The sequence below is a fragment of the Pleurodeles waltl genome, chromosome 4_2 (genome assembly GCF_031143425.1).
Source record: "Pleurodeles waltl isolate 20211129_DDA chromosome 4_2, aPleWal1.hap1.20221129, whole genome shotgun sequence".
NCBI classification, from domain to species: Eukaryota; Metazoa; Chordata; class Amphibia; order Caudata; family Salamandridae; genus Pleurodeles; species Pleurodeles waltl.
The window spans coordinates 334211050-334226432 of NC_090443.1; the positions used below are offsets into that span (position 1 = coordinate 334211050).

General features: G+C 45.0%; 1 protein-coding gene across 1 annotated transcript in view; it reads right to left on the reverse strand.

Moving 5' to 3' along the window:
• Positions 1–15383, reverse strand: part of IL2RB (interleukin 2 receptor subunit beta) — a 256403-nt gene that overhangs the window by 167844 nt on the left and 73176 nt on the right. Inside the window, exon 5 of the mRNA XM_069231361.1 lies at positions 3294–3396. Within this exon, the coding sequence (XP_069087462.1) occupies positions 3294–3396 (103 nt within the window). The remainder of the gene's footprint in view (positions 1–3293; positions 3397–15383) is intronic.

Sequence of the window (15383 nt, forward strand, 5' to 3'; positions counted from 1 at the left end):
GCATATGAGATTTAAATCTAGACTCTGAAACAGAGAATAGCAAAAACGTGTGTTTTGTTACACTTAGGTGTAGTAGTGAATATAGTTGTGGGTAAGTAAACATGTGTGCATTTTCTTTTAAATAGGCCTCACAGTGATTGGGATTGGTTTGAGAGAACATTAGAGTATATCTGCTGCTGATATTTTCTGGGGAAAAATCTTAGTTCTGGAACAAGGTTTCAGGTTCTGTTTGACTACTCTAAAATATATTTTATCGTACTGGGTAAAGTGTGGATTTTTTAAGACACAGGGGGTTATTACAACTTTGGAGGAGGTGTTAATCCGTCTCAAAAGTGACGGTAAAGTGACGGATATACCACCAGCCGTATTACAAGTTCCATAGGATATAATGGACTCGTAATACGGCTGGTGGTATATCCGTCACTTTACCGTCACTTTTGGGACAGATTAACACCTCCTCCAAAGTTGTAATAACCCCCACAGAGTTTTTGAGTTTTTGATGTAATGATTGAAGTGTCAACAAGGACTGTTCAGTTGTATCAGATATCTATTACCTTTCTAATTTGCACAGGTCCTTTCTTGTCATGCACAACTCATTAGAAACCACTTGTTTGACAGATGTGGGTGGCTTTTTCAGTTTCTGATATGTTATTTTGTCAGTTAATCATATAATGTGTTTGTTGTGATGGGGAAAGTAGTTGACATCCCACCTATCTGGCGTTAGCAAAGACAGTGGTGTGAAAAAGTCATCTAGAGATGTGTTTCAAACAGGGTTTTAACACTTATTCTGCAGTGGAGAATGAGAGTACATTTCATGCCTGTTTCATACGGTGGACTTCTAGAACATTTTGGATTGGAAAGCTGCATAGTTTGGATTCCCATGGAATAGGCTGAGCTCTCCTAAATAGACATCTTTGTTAGATAATGTTTGATGTTCAGTCACATTCTGTGACTACTGTTCATTTGTGAATTATATTTTCATTCTTTCTTGGCAGGTGTTCAGTTAGCGAAAGAGAACTGACTATGGTGGGGGGCATTACAGGACATTTCAATTGATCGAAATGAACAAAATGCATATGTTTAGATTTTTTAGTGCTAGAAAGGTACTGATGATTACTGCTACACCACATCTCCTGTATAAATATCTTGATCCTTTCTAGTTATAGTGTATCCATGAGGTCTGTGAGAGACTACTTAGCTATGTTCATGTGATGAATACGAGATCCAGAATAAGTTCTGCAGTTTTGTTGACAACAAGTGCATAGTGTTAGCGGATCTGCATCTGTCTTAATTCGAAGCCATTACTCTTGTGGTTATAATGCATGTCCGTGGGTATTCAGTGCATTTTCCCCTAGGGGCGAGTCCTAGCTTATAATCAGGCCAACCATTTTATAAGACATTATATAAGTGCAGGCAGTGTACATTTTGATTGCTGGTGCCTGTTTGCTAGGGATTATATGCACATTTTAAGACACTGCAGTTTATGTGTGGTGGAGTCAGATGTAGGTGTGGCACAAGGGAGACAATGGGCCAGTGACAAACCTGGTGTGAGGTTGAGGAGCAGCTGAGGGGCAAGGCGGGGCTGCAGGGCAGAAGATGGTGGAGGAGAGACCGATGGTCGCTGCAATCAGAGTTGGAGCACAACCTTCAGCAAGATTCAAGGTAGGATATTGCCAGTTTGCAGAAAGTAAATTCCATGAAAACCAATGGGCCTCTTGGTGTCGGGTTAGGGTGCTTTGAGGGTGCTGTTAGTTTTACTATTAGCTTCATAGGGCTCTGTACTAGTCAGCTGCTTGTGGTCATAAGTGGGATTGAAATTTGGAGAAGTATTGGCATCCTGATTCTCTGTGATTCCAGTTTTTGTGACTCATGCCCTCAGGCACTGGGGTACGACAAGGAATGTATTGAGGTAAGTATCTCCAGAGGAAAGAGATGTAATCCTGGTGAGGAAGGCTTACATAGGGCAGAAGACAAGGAACTAGCACCAATCTGGAACCCTTTCTTGCTAATAGTGCCCACGGTGGCTGGCTGGTATTGTCTTACTGTAGTGGCAGCCCTAACGATACTGGAGGATTCCAAGGAAAGAACAGTCAAGCAAGAGAGAAGGAAACCAAGTAATTCCCAGGCTTAGAAGACCCCCTATGTGAGGCTTACCAGTGCCATCCACACTAAAAGAATAAAAGCAAGCCAGAAAGAAGCAGAAGAGAGATAAGATTGAGGAAACGTTTGAAAGAGTGTAGATGCTGCTAAATGATAGCAGATATAAGAAGGAAATGTCATTCTGACTTTGAGGAAGATTCCAAACCTGGGGCGGCTCAAAGGAAACCAGCTAGCACGGGAAACGAGATGGCCTCGGTCATTCAGAAGACCTCCTCTTCAAAGCCCAGAATGAAGACTCCACAAAGATGAGAGAGAAGGGGAGAGTGAGACACAGATGATGGCGCCCAAGTACACAAATAACTAGCCTGAGGTGTAACAGTCCAGTTCATGCCTTTTCATGAAATTCCTTGGTAGTAAGCCGAGCAAAAGCAATGCCACATTACATTCAGAGTGACAAAAGGATCTCAGTAAACTGAAATGTACGACATAGTGAATTAATTAATTGTGATCTGCAGTTCATAAAGTACAAACCTGTTTTATATTATTTGGATGTTCAATTCGTAAAGTGTTGAACCATTTTAAATTATTTGAGTTTATAATTCATCTGTAGAATTGTCAACTTATTTTTGGAGTGTACAAATCATACAGTAAACAGTTGTAAATTATTCGTAGAATTTGTTTACATTAGTTCTTCAGTGAGCTGATGTCCATTCAGAGAGCATGGCATAAAGTTAATCAGATCATAAGTGTTGTTAATCCATCACATGCAGAATTGGGGTCAAATCATAGACAATGAAGGAACAATGCTGTCTTATGCTTCAATGTAATACATATGTAAGCTGGTAAGACTTGAACGCTCACTGCTGACATTTAATAACTGCATCACCACGCACAATATAAAATAAGTGATTGCTAATATTTTGGGTATATCACATGACAAATATTTCTAGAATAGTCTATCCTGCCAAAAACATTTTTAAAAAACCACCAGTTTTCCTTTTCATTAATAGTTTATCTAGGATACTGTGCTCTTATCTCTGTCATATTTAAACAAGGATGTTTTGGAGAATTCCCCCCTGTCCCTATATCCTCCCAACTCATCACTCTGTCTGTCTCTCTCTCTCTATCGTAATCTCTGCTACCTCTACTCACCCTGGTCCCGACCCTTCAGCTGTCCGTGCCCTTTTACTCACAGTTATCGTATGGTCGAAAAGTGTCACTTTTAAGGTATGTCTCGTTCTCGTGGTGGCATTTCAGGCGCAGGTTGATCCGAGTGCTCACTGTGGCAACCGCCCTCTGCTTGAAAGAAACAAACAAAGGCTGAGGCCAAGAGCTGGAAAGGAACAATGAACGTGAAGGAGGAATGGAAAGAAGAAATGAAAGAAGAAGGAGAGGGGGTATTTGAGGGTAGAAGTTAAGGAAATAATAAAGAGAAAGGGTGAGAAAAGATAAAGAGGTAAGTAGGAAACGGAGGGACTGAAAGGACGATAAAGCAGGAAGGGTTAAGATGGGAAAGGCAGGAAAGGGAAGAAAGTATTGAAAGATAGGGAAAATGAAGGAAACGTGTGGAAGAACATGATGGAAGGATAGCAAAGGAGTCGGGGGATAAAGGTGAAGCAGGATGGAGGACAAGACGCGAGTGAGGAGATAAAAGAGAGGACAAAAAGAAAAAGTATGGGAAGCTGACAGGAAGAAAGAAAAGGGAAAACAGGAACGTGGAGAAGAAATAAATAGTAGGAAGACGGAGAGCTCATAAAAAAGCGTTGAGTAAGCTAGAAAGAACATCCGAAGAACACAAGGAAGTAAAACAAAGGAGTATTTAGGAAAAGGTACATCATATGATATCTACAGACGTCGAGGTCTTTTTAAAGGCTGCGCCCGCCACGTACTTTCACTGCGGCCAATGATGGCTGCAGCTAGGCGAAGCCACCACAGAGGAACGGGGTCAAGTACATGGTGCGCATGCGCGCTGTCGCCAAACACATCTCCTGCATGTGTGTTAGCCGCAACGAAGCGGCCCCTGAAGTGGTACACCTATCAAATGGATTTGTGGTACCTGAGGTGAGGAGTTTGGTCGGATTTTCATTCATGCATACTGTAACCAACCATCGAAAATGTGGCTATCACCTTTCTCAGGAAAAAATACCGGTCATTAGATGCTCTGCTAGTTGGATAGTGGAAACATAATTAAATGCATGTTGCATAGAGAGCAGTGGTAAAGTACTTATAAGCTTTTGGAAATTATTATTATCAAAAGCAGCAAGGACCGATGTCATCAAGCTGTGTGGCCCAGGGGCGTAACTAGACCCGAACTCCAGGAGGGATGGGGGAGACTAGTACATGAATGAGGAGTGGTAGGGCCAACACTTCAAAAAATGTAGGAAGAGACATTTGCAGTGCCAGTCTAAGGTCACCCATTAGCAAAATGTAGGCATTTAATGTGCTAAGACATGCAAACAGCATTCATGTATGCCTGTATTTTCACTCATCAACACATTAAAGACAGATCTACTGGTTTTGCCAAATATTTCCATTTAGACACTAAGCACTGCTGGAGCTTCTAGAGTATCCATCAGACCTGGGAGCAGTGCTTAATTTGTGCTTGTTGTTTCTGGTGCTGAGCACCAGCACTTATTTTTGAGAGCCGGGGCTTATTATTCTGCCTCAAGCATTTGCTGCGAGCAAAATACACATATGGGTAAAACGGATGAAAGGAAAAACGAAAAGGCATCACAAAGAGAGAAAGTAGAAAGCTGCAAGGGTGAGCTGAAGGGGCAGGGAGTGGCATTATATGGATTGAAGAGGCCCGAGATGGCTTCAGGATTAAGGTGCCTGAGTATTCCGTGTTCACACATTTAATTGCAGCAGCCACGTGTTTGAGGAGGGCTTTGGGAGCCAGCACCTTTTTATTTACAAATTAAGCACTGCCTGAGAGTATCAGATGTCTGCAAGATGTTTCATACCAAAGAATCTTGTGTCTATGTGCATGTATGACACTTTGAAAGTGTCTTTTCTGCTAAAAGCAACATGACGCACGCAATAAAAAAATGCTTCAGGGAACAAAAAGATGTCTATAAAGGGTTTCTCCGATAAACTCAAGAAAGTGCTCCATCAGACATCGAGAAGGAGACTTATATGAGCCCTATTAAAGGTGTGGCACATGTCCTCAGATAGAGAAAACAGTATAGTGCTTCTATGTCGATGTCACAAAATGAGGGCTGTTCACAAAGAGTCCGAAAGGAAGGGACATTCACAGAACACAATAAGCAGAGTAACTTCACAATATAAAAACATGACTTAGTTTATATTGTTATAGCACAGATTTAGCTGGGGAGCAACAGGGTGTTTTATATTATGGGTAGTGATGCATAAGTCAAGTGGGGGCGTGTAAATCTTTGACTAACATACAATTACACCATCATCACAGATTAAGTGATTTGCTCAGACACACACACTTTTCAGTCAAGATCTCAGCTGAATTCCAAGCCAGATTCCCAAGTTGACTTCATCACTACACCACATCTTCTTACCCAGTAGGTGTAATAAAACCTTTAAAAAAAGACCGAGTTGAGAATGCTCCAAAATGTTCAACTTTACAAATCCTTCTGAATACTTATATTCTTTTGATATTTTTCCATAGGCATTATGCTGTGCTCCCCATGATGTCTAGTGAGAAGACCCAATGCAAATTATTGTGGTATGTAGGTATTACACAGGAGTCGCACATTAATTAAATTTTCTGTCGTTTAAGGTTCAGGTTTGTCTATGTGCATATACACTATGGGTTGAAGTGTAACATGGTATTTAACATAAATATGTACTTATTTCTCAACAATGTCATGGTTTATTTATAGTGACGTATCTACAGTGCACACATCAGGGTAGAACAGAGATTGTGGTTCAGGTGAGGAGTACAGCTCTTTTTTACTGTGGTATTATTATAAAATAGTACACAAAGAGTTGATTTATCTTATTTTCAGTCTTTGGCCCTTCAGTGCTTACTTGACATAGCTATGCACTGTTGTGACACAAAAGTGCGAAATTTTGCAAATTACAACTAGTAAAGCCAGTATCTGTTTGTGAGCTGCAGGTTAAATATCTTAAAAAAAAATATACAGACACATGCCTAGGGCAAACTTGGACTCAGTCACGTTACCTTTTTGTCCGAATAAAAGAGGAATGCCTAAAGATGCCAACATTTAAATGTGCACATGCTGCACCAGAAGTTCATTATTATAAATAATCTTTTCAGTCATATTTAAGAAAGAGCTGAAGTTGTGTAAAAAAATACATTACCTCTTGTTATGGTGATAATGCACACCACTGGTGCAGGATTAGATTGAGAGATCTGAGGATAGCCAAATGGAGACCTAAGCATAGAGCTTGAATGAGGAACAGTGTGAGAATATCCATGAACCTGCTGCCCCTCACACTGGGATCATGTCACTTCAGCTGGTGAACAGCACCTGCATCACCAGCCAGTGATGAGCTCATGTTCCTTCAATTGAATGGATGCCCAATGATCCCTTGCAGGAAGGTCAAAGGTATAGCTAGCAGTCTAACGGAGTGCTTAGATCCTTGTTTGCTGAGGCAACCATGATTGAAGCATGAGGCTGCTGAAGGAAATCCCTACTCCTGCACCCTTGAAGTTGACCTGCTCTCATAGGCTTTATTCTTCACACATCTATCCATTGAATTTAGGGTTTGCTTGCTGCAATCAAGCCTGGAAAGGGGATAGCAGAAGGACTGACAGCTGCATCACTAGTGGATGACAGCATTGTTTATGATGACCTGAAGAAGCAGGGCACTAGTGTGAGTTATATCCATTGACATTAATATTCAGATTGACAGTAGCAGGAGCTGACAGTATATGAAAGCAGCAGCACCTGCTTGCAGTGACAAGAGCATGAGCTACAGGTCATAGCAACGTTAAGACATACAGGCACTGAAAGTAAGACTAAGAACCTCATTACCACCCTGGCGGACGGCGTTATTTTGGAGAAAGGTCCTGCCAACAGGCTGGCGGTACCTTTCCCCAAAATATGACATTGGCGGTTTGTCACATGCCAAACCGCCAATGTACCACTCCATCCGCCAGGGCAGTAACAGCCGCCGGGTTGGAGACTTCGGTCTCCAGCCAGGCGGCCATCACAATCCCACCCTCGGGATTATAACCCCGTCTACCGCCATGGTTTTCGTGGCAATCTTACAGCCACAAAAACTATGACAGTAGGCACTATCAGTGCCAGGGAACTCCTTCCCTAGCACTGATAGGGGTCTTCCCCACCCATCCCTCTCCCCAGAGTCCTCCCCCACTCCGCCTCCTGACCCCCCGACATACACACACCTACACGCACATACACACTCATACACACATGCATACCCACATTTACCCACGCATGTATACATTCATACACACACACAGCAACACACACTAACATACATACAAGCACACATGCATACACATGATACAACATACATGTACACTCACACCCATTCCTGCACACATGCATTCCGCACGCCTCACACCCCCATGCATGCATACAAAAACAGTCACACACACACACAACACCCCCCTCCCCTGATGGACCACCTGACTTACCTGCTTGCAGGGGGTCCTCCGGCAGGAGACGGGACGTGGCGCTGCTGCCAGCAGCAGCGTCCGCCAGCGAAACACCGCCAGGCTGTATCATGTGTCATGATACGGTTGGCGGTGTTCTACTGGCGTGGCGCTGCTGCTGGCAGCAGCGCCACCTTACCGCCGTCTGCCGCCATGACTGTAGCCGGAATTCCGCAAGCCTTCTGGCGGAATTCCGGCTATGGTTATAATGTGGCGGACGGTAGGTAGCCACGGCGACAGTCTTTCGGAGGCCGTGACAGTAGGCGGGATTTACTGCCTAGCTCATAATGATGACCTAAGTGACTGCAGTAGGGCTCCAGGATATGAAAAAGCAGGAGTTGTTGTAGTAAACAGCCCCTTTTTGACATGATCACCCCTACTTTATGCCTAGTATTTGGTGCAATTTTGAAAGAAAGTGCACTGGGTTCCTGATAACCACATCCCCAGTGGCAGTTCTCTTTCCCTAAAACTGTGCAGATGTTACGCAATTGGCAATACCTTTGCCCCCCGAAAGTCCTTAGTAAATGGTACCACTGGTACCTAGGGCATGGGCACCAAAATGGGCCCCCAAGGGCTGCAGCATGTAATGTGCCACCCTCAGGGACCCCTCCCCTAGCACATGCAGACTGCCATTGCAGGCTGCGTGTCTTGGTGCAGCTAAAAGTGAAAACACGACATAGCAATCTTGTCCCCTAACACTGCTTGCAATATATATAAGTCCCCCCTACAACAGGCCTTACGGCCCTAAGGCAAGGTGCAATACATTACATGTGAGGACATGTCTGCATGAGGACATATGCCCATGCTATGTCTTTGTCGATTCTTAGGCATAGTGAATGAATAGGGAAGCCATTTAAAGTACATGTGCTGAACGCTGGCCAATACAGGTTCTCCTGATACATGATGGCTTCACTGAAAATAGGGATGCTTGGTATCAAACATCTCATATTAATGCCAGTGATGGACTTATTAATACATTCACCCAGAGGGTACCTTAGAAGTACCCCCTGGAAACCTACTGTGAGAAGGTAGCCTCTTTCTAGCCTTGTTACCCCCACTTTTGGCCTGTTTGTGAGTGTATGTCAGGGTGTTTGTCACTGTTTTCACTGTCTCACTGGGATCCTGATAGCCAGGCCTCAGTGCTCATAGTGAAAACACTATGTTTTCAGTATGGTTGTTATGTGTCACTGGGATCCTGCTGGTCAGGACCCCAGTGCTCATAGGTTTGTGGCCTATATGTATGTGTCACTGGGACCCTGTCACACAGGGCCCCAGTGCTCATAGGTGTGCATGTATATGTTCCCTGTGTGGTGCCTAACTGTCTCACTGAGGCTCTGCTAACCAGAGCCTCAGTGGTTATGCTCTCTCATTACTTTCAAATTGTCACTAACAGGCTAGTGACCAATTTTACCAATTTACATTGGCTTACTGGAACACCCTTATAATTCCCTAGTATATGGTACTGAGGTACCCAGGGTATTGGGGTTCCAGGAGATCCCTCTGGGCTGCAGCATTTCTTTTGCCACCCATAGGGAGCTCTGACAATTCTTACACAGGCCTGCCACTGCAGCCTGAGTGAAATAACGTCCACGTTATTTCACAGCCATTTTACACTGCACTTAAGTAACTTATAAGTCACCTATATGTCTAACCTTTACCTGGTAAAGGTTAGGTGCAAAGTTACTTAGTGTGAGGGCACCCTGGCACTAGCCAAGGTGCCCCCACATTGTTCAGAGCCAATTCCCTGAACTTTGTGAGTGCGGGGACACCATTACACGCGTGCACTACATATAGGTCACCACCTATATGTAGCTTCACCATGGTAACTCCGAATATGGCCATGTAACATGTCTATGATCATGGAATTGCCCCCTCTATGCCATCCTGGCATAGTTGGCACAATTCCATGATCCCAGTGGTCTGTAGCACAGACCCTGGTACTGCCAGACTGCCCTTCCTGGGGTTTCACTGCAGCTGCTGCTGCTGCCAACCCCTCAGACAGGCAGCTGCCCTCCTGGGGTCCAGCCAGGCCTGGCCCAGGATGGCAGAACAAAGAACTTCCTCTGAGAGAGGGTGTGACACCCTCTCCCTTTGGAAAATGGTGTGAAGGCAGGGGAGGAGTAGCCTCCCCCAGCCTCTGGAAATGCTTTGTTGGGCACAGATGTGCCCAATTCTGCATAAGCCAGTCTACACCGGTTCAGGGACCCCTTAGCCCCTGCTCTGGCGCGAAACTGGACAAAGGAAAGGGGAGTGACCACTCCCCTGACCTGCACCTCCCCTGGGAGGTGTCCAGAGCTCCTCCAGTGTGCTCCAGACCTCTGCCATCTTGGAAACAGAGGTGCTGCTGGCACACTGGACTGCTCTGAGTGGCCAGTGCCACCAGGTGACGTCAGAGACTCCTGCTGATAGGCTCCTTCAGGTGTTAGTAGCCTATCCTCTCTCCTAGGTAGCCAAACCCTCTTTTCTGGCTATTTAGGGTCTCTGTCTCTGGGGAAACTTTAGATAACGAATGCATGAGCTCAGCCGAGTTCCTCTGCATCTCCCTCTTCACCTTCTGATAAGGAATCGACCGCTGACCGCGCTGGAAGCCTGCAAACCTGCAACATAGTAGCAAAGACGACTACTGCAACTCTGTAACGCTGATCCTGCCGCCTTCTCGACTGTTTTCCTGCTTGTGCATGCTGTGGGGGTAGTCTGCCTCCTCTCTGCACCAGAAGCTCCGAAGAAATCTCCCGTGGGTCGACGGAATCTTCCCCCTGCAACCGCAGGCACCAAAAAGCTGCATTACCGGTCCCTTGGGTCTCCTCTCAGCACGACGAGCGAGGTCCCTCGAATCCAGCGACGCTGTCCAAGTGACCCCCACAGTCCAGTGACTCTTCAGCCCAAGTTTGGTGGAGGTAAGTCCTTGCCTCACCTCGCTGGGCTGCATTGCTGGGAACCGCGACTTTGCAGCTACTCCGGCCCCTGTGCACTTCCGGCAGAAATCCTTCGTGCACAGCCAAGCCTGGGTCCACGGCACTCTAACCTGCATTGCACGACTTTCTAAGTTGGTCTCCGGCGACGTGGGACTCCTTTGTGCAACTTCGGCGAGCACCGTTTCACGCATCCTTGTAGTATCTGTTTCTGGCACTTCTCCGGGTGCTACCTGCTTCAGTGAGGGCTCTTTGTCTTGCTCGACGTCCCCTCTCTCTGCAGGTCCAATTTGCGACCTCCTGGTCCCTCCTGGGCCCCAGCAGCGTCCAAAAACGCCAAACGCACGATTTGCGTGTAGCAAGGCTTGTTGGCGTCCTTCCGGCAGGAAAACACTTCTGCACGACTCTCCAAGGCGAGAGGGATCCGTCCACCAAAGGGGAAGTCTCTAGCCCTTTTCGTTCCTGCAGAAACCTCAGCTTCTTCTGTCCAGTCGAAGCTTCTTTGCACCCGCAGCTGACATTTCCTGGGCATCTGCCCATCTCCGACTTGCTTGTGACTTTTGGACTTGGTCCCCTTGTTCCACAGGTACCCTAGATTGGAAATCCACAGTTGTTGCATTGCTGGTTTGTGTCTTTCCTGCATTATTCCTCTAACACGACTCTTTTGTCCTTAGGGGAACTTTAGTGCACTTTGCACTCACTTTTCAGGGTCTTGGGGAGGGTTATTTTTCTAACTCTCACTATTTTCTAATAGTCCCAGCGACCCTCTACAAGGTCACATAGGTTTGGGGTCCATTCGTGGTTCGCATTCCCCTTTTGGAGTATATGGTTTGTGTTGCCCCTATCCCTATGTTTCCCCATTGCATCCTATTGTAACTATACATTGTTTGCACTGTTTTCTAAGACTATACTGCATATTTTTGCTATTGTGTATATATATCTTGTGTATATTTCCTATCCTCTCACTGAGGGTACACTCTAAGATACTTTGGCATATTGTCATAAAAATAAAGTACCTTTATTTTTAGTATAACTGTGTATTGTGTTTTCTTATGATATTGTGCATATGACACTAAGTGGTACTGTAGTAGCTTCACACGTCTCCTAGTTCAGCCTAAGCTGCTCTGCTAAGCTACCATTATCTATCAGCCTAAGCTGCTAGACACCCTATACACTAATAAGGGATAACTCCGCCTGGTGCAAGGTGCAAGTACCCCTTGGTACTCACTACAAGCCAGTCCAGCCTCCTACATTGGTTGTGCAGTGGTGGGATAAGTGCTTGAGACTGCTTACCACTCTTGTCATTGTACTTTTCATAAGAGAAAAATATACAAAACAAGGTCAGTGTATATACACATAGCCAAAAAGTTTTGCATTTCCTCTTTTCACTCTTTTCTAAGTGCTGAAAAGTACTTCTAAAACTTTCAAAAAGTTCTTAAAAGTTTAAAAAGTTTTTTCTGTCTTTCCAAAAAGTTCTGAAAACTTTTTTTCTCTTTTTCTATCACTTTAACTCTCTCTAAAAAAATGTCTGGCACAGGAAAAAATGTTGAACTGTCCAAACTTGCATATGATCACCTTAGCTGGAAAGGAGCAAGGAGTCTCTGCATAGAGAGAGGTTTGAGTGTAGGGAAGAATCCTTCCTTAGAACTGTTAATTAATATGCTTAGAGTACAGGATAAGGCCATAAGTGCCCAATCTGTAGAAAAAGTAGCTAATGGTTCTCAATCTGATCCAGGGACTCCCCCAGGAAAAGGTTCAGGAAAGAAACTTCTCAGCCTGCCCATTACTAGACAGTCTAGCATAGTTGGTACAGAGGTTGAATCACACCATACTGATGGTGTGCTCTCACATTATGCTGGTAGCCAAGCTGTTAGGGTGCCCTCTGTAAGGGACAGGTCTCCTTCTGTTCATTCCCATCATACCTCTGTATCTAGAAATGTCCCTCCCACCCACCCTGATGACAGATTGTTAGAAAGGGAGCTCAATAGATTGAGAGTGGAACAAACCAGACTGAAGCTCAAGAAGCAACAGCTGGATTTGGATAGACAGTCTTTAGAATTAGAGAAGGAAAGACAGAAGTTGGGTTTAGATACCCATGGTGGCAGCAGCAGTATTCCCCATAGTCATCCTGCAAAAGAGCATGATTCCAGGAATCTGCACAAGATAGTTCCCCCTTATAAGGAGGGGGATGACATTAACAAGTGGTTTGCTGCACTTGAGAGGGCCTGTGCTGTACAGGATGTCCCTCAAAAGCAGTGGGCTGCTATCCTATGGCTATCATTTAGTGGAAAAGGTAGGGATAGGCTCCTTACAGTGAAAGAAAATGATGCCAATAATTTCCAAGTTCTTAAGAATGCACTCCTGGATGGTTATGGCTTAACCACTGAACAGTACAGGATAAAGTTCAGAGAGACCAAAAAGGAGTCTTCACAAGACTGGGTTGATTTTATTGACCATTCAGTGAAGGCCTTGGAGGGGTGGTTACATGGCAGTAAAGTTACTGATTATGAAAGCCTGTATAACACAATCCTGAGAGAGCATATACTTAATAATTGTGTGTCTGATTTGTTGCACCAGTACCTGGTAGACTCTGATCTGACCTCTCCCCAAGAATTGGGAAAGAAGGCAGACAAATGGGTCAGAACAAGGGTGAACAGAAAAGTTCATACAGGGGGTGACAAAGATGGCAATAAGAAGAAAGATGGTGAAAAATCTCAAGATAAGCATGGGGATAAGGGTAAAACCAAAGATCCCACTTCAAATCTTAAACACTCTTCAGAGGGTGGGGATAAAACAAATTCTTCCTCTTCTTCCCAACCTGCACACATTAAAAAGCCTTGGTGCTTTGTGTGTAAAAATAGAGGCCATAGGCCAGGGGATAAGTCCTGTCCAGGTAAACCCCCTGAGCCTACCACCACTAATACATCAAGCTCTAGTGCCCCTAGCAGTAGTGGTACTAGTGGTGGGACTGCTGGCAACAGTCAAGCAAAGGGTGTAGTTGGGTTCACTTATGGGTCCATAGTGGAAACTGATGTAATCAGTCCCAAGACAGTTTCTGTCACACCTAGTGGCATTGGCCTTGCCACACTGGCTGCTTGTCCCCTTACAATGGATAAGTACAGGCAGACAGTTTCAATAAATGGTGTTGAGGCCTTGGCCTACAGGGACACAGGTGCCAGTTTCACTTTGGTGACTGAAAACCTAGTGCACCCTGATCAACACATCATTGGACAACAGTATAAGATTATTGATGTCCATAACTCCACTAAGTTTCTTCCCTTAGCTATAATTCAGTTTAGTTGGGGTGGAGTTACTGGCCCTAAGCAGGTGGTGGTATCACCTAGCTTACCTGTAGACTGTCTCTTAGGTAATGACCTAGAGGCCTCAGGTTGGGCTGATGTAGAGTTTTATGCCCATGCAGCCATGCTGGGCATCCCTGAGGAATTGTTCCCTCTCATTTCAAGTGAAATGAAAAAGCAAAGGAGAGAAGGCCTGAAAACTCAGGATCCCTCTCCATCAACAGGTAAAAAGGGTATCACAGTATCCCCTAACCACCCTACCATTCAGGATACTATTCCTGTGGTGGGAGAAACCTCTCCTGGGGTGGAACCTGTTCCAAGGGAATCATCAGCTGGCAAAGCTGGACTCCCTGAGGTGGAAGTACCTCTCTGTGGGATAACTAACATTGGTGAGAAAAACAGCACCATTTTAGTTAACATGGAGCATCCCTCCAACCCTCCCAGAGAAACTTTAGTACAGAAACCCTGCACTACCTCACAACACTTAGGACAGCATCCCTGCCCTAGTGTGGAGCTCATAGGACAGCATCCCTGCCCTGCTCCAACTCAAGAGAAACAGCATCCCTGTTCTCTCTTCCAGCCAGATGGACAAAGTTTTTGCCCAGCTATGGCTTTTCTGAGACAGCATCCCTGTCTGGCATTTCCATCACTACAAATAGGTTCAGTGGACAATTCCCACTGCTCTAAACTAAAACTTACTGATAGAAACTCTGAAAATACATCTTCACATTGTTGCTTAGCTAAAAAACTTCAAACAGGGTGGTTTACATCCCCACAGGGAAGTAACCATATAGTGGATGATAAAGGGAGTAACCAGTCTATTGCAGAGCTACTCTCTACTTATCACCACTTAGACAATAAAGTCTCAACTGGCCAAGGTTAGCCTTATTGTCCTTCGTTTGGGGGGGGGGTTGTGTGAGAAGGTAGCCTCTTTCTAGCCTTGTTACCCCCACTTTTGGCCTGTTTGTGAGTGTATGTCAGGGTGTTTGTCACTGTTTTCACTGTCTCACTGGGATCCTGATAGCCAGGCCTCAGTGCTCATAGTGAAAACACTATGTTTTCAGTATGGTTGTTATGTGTCACTGGGATCCTGCTGGTCAGGACCCCAGTGCTCATAGGTTTGTGGCCTATATGTATGTGTCACTGGGACCCTGTCACACAGGGCCCCAGTGCTCATAGGTGTGCATGTATATGTTCCCTGTGTGGTGCCTAACTGTCTCACTGAGGCTCTGCTAACCAGAGCCTCAGTGGTTATGCTCTCTCATTACTTTCAAATTGTCACTAACAGGCTAGTGACCAATTTTACCAATTTACATTGGCTTACTGGAACACCCTTATAATTCCCTAGTATATGGTACTGAGGTACCCAGGGTATTGGGGTTCCAGGAGATCCCTCTGGGCTGCAGCATTTCTTTTGCCACCCATAGGGAGCTCTGACAATTCTTACACAGG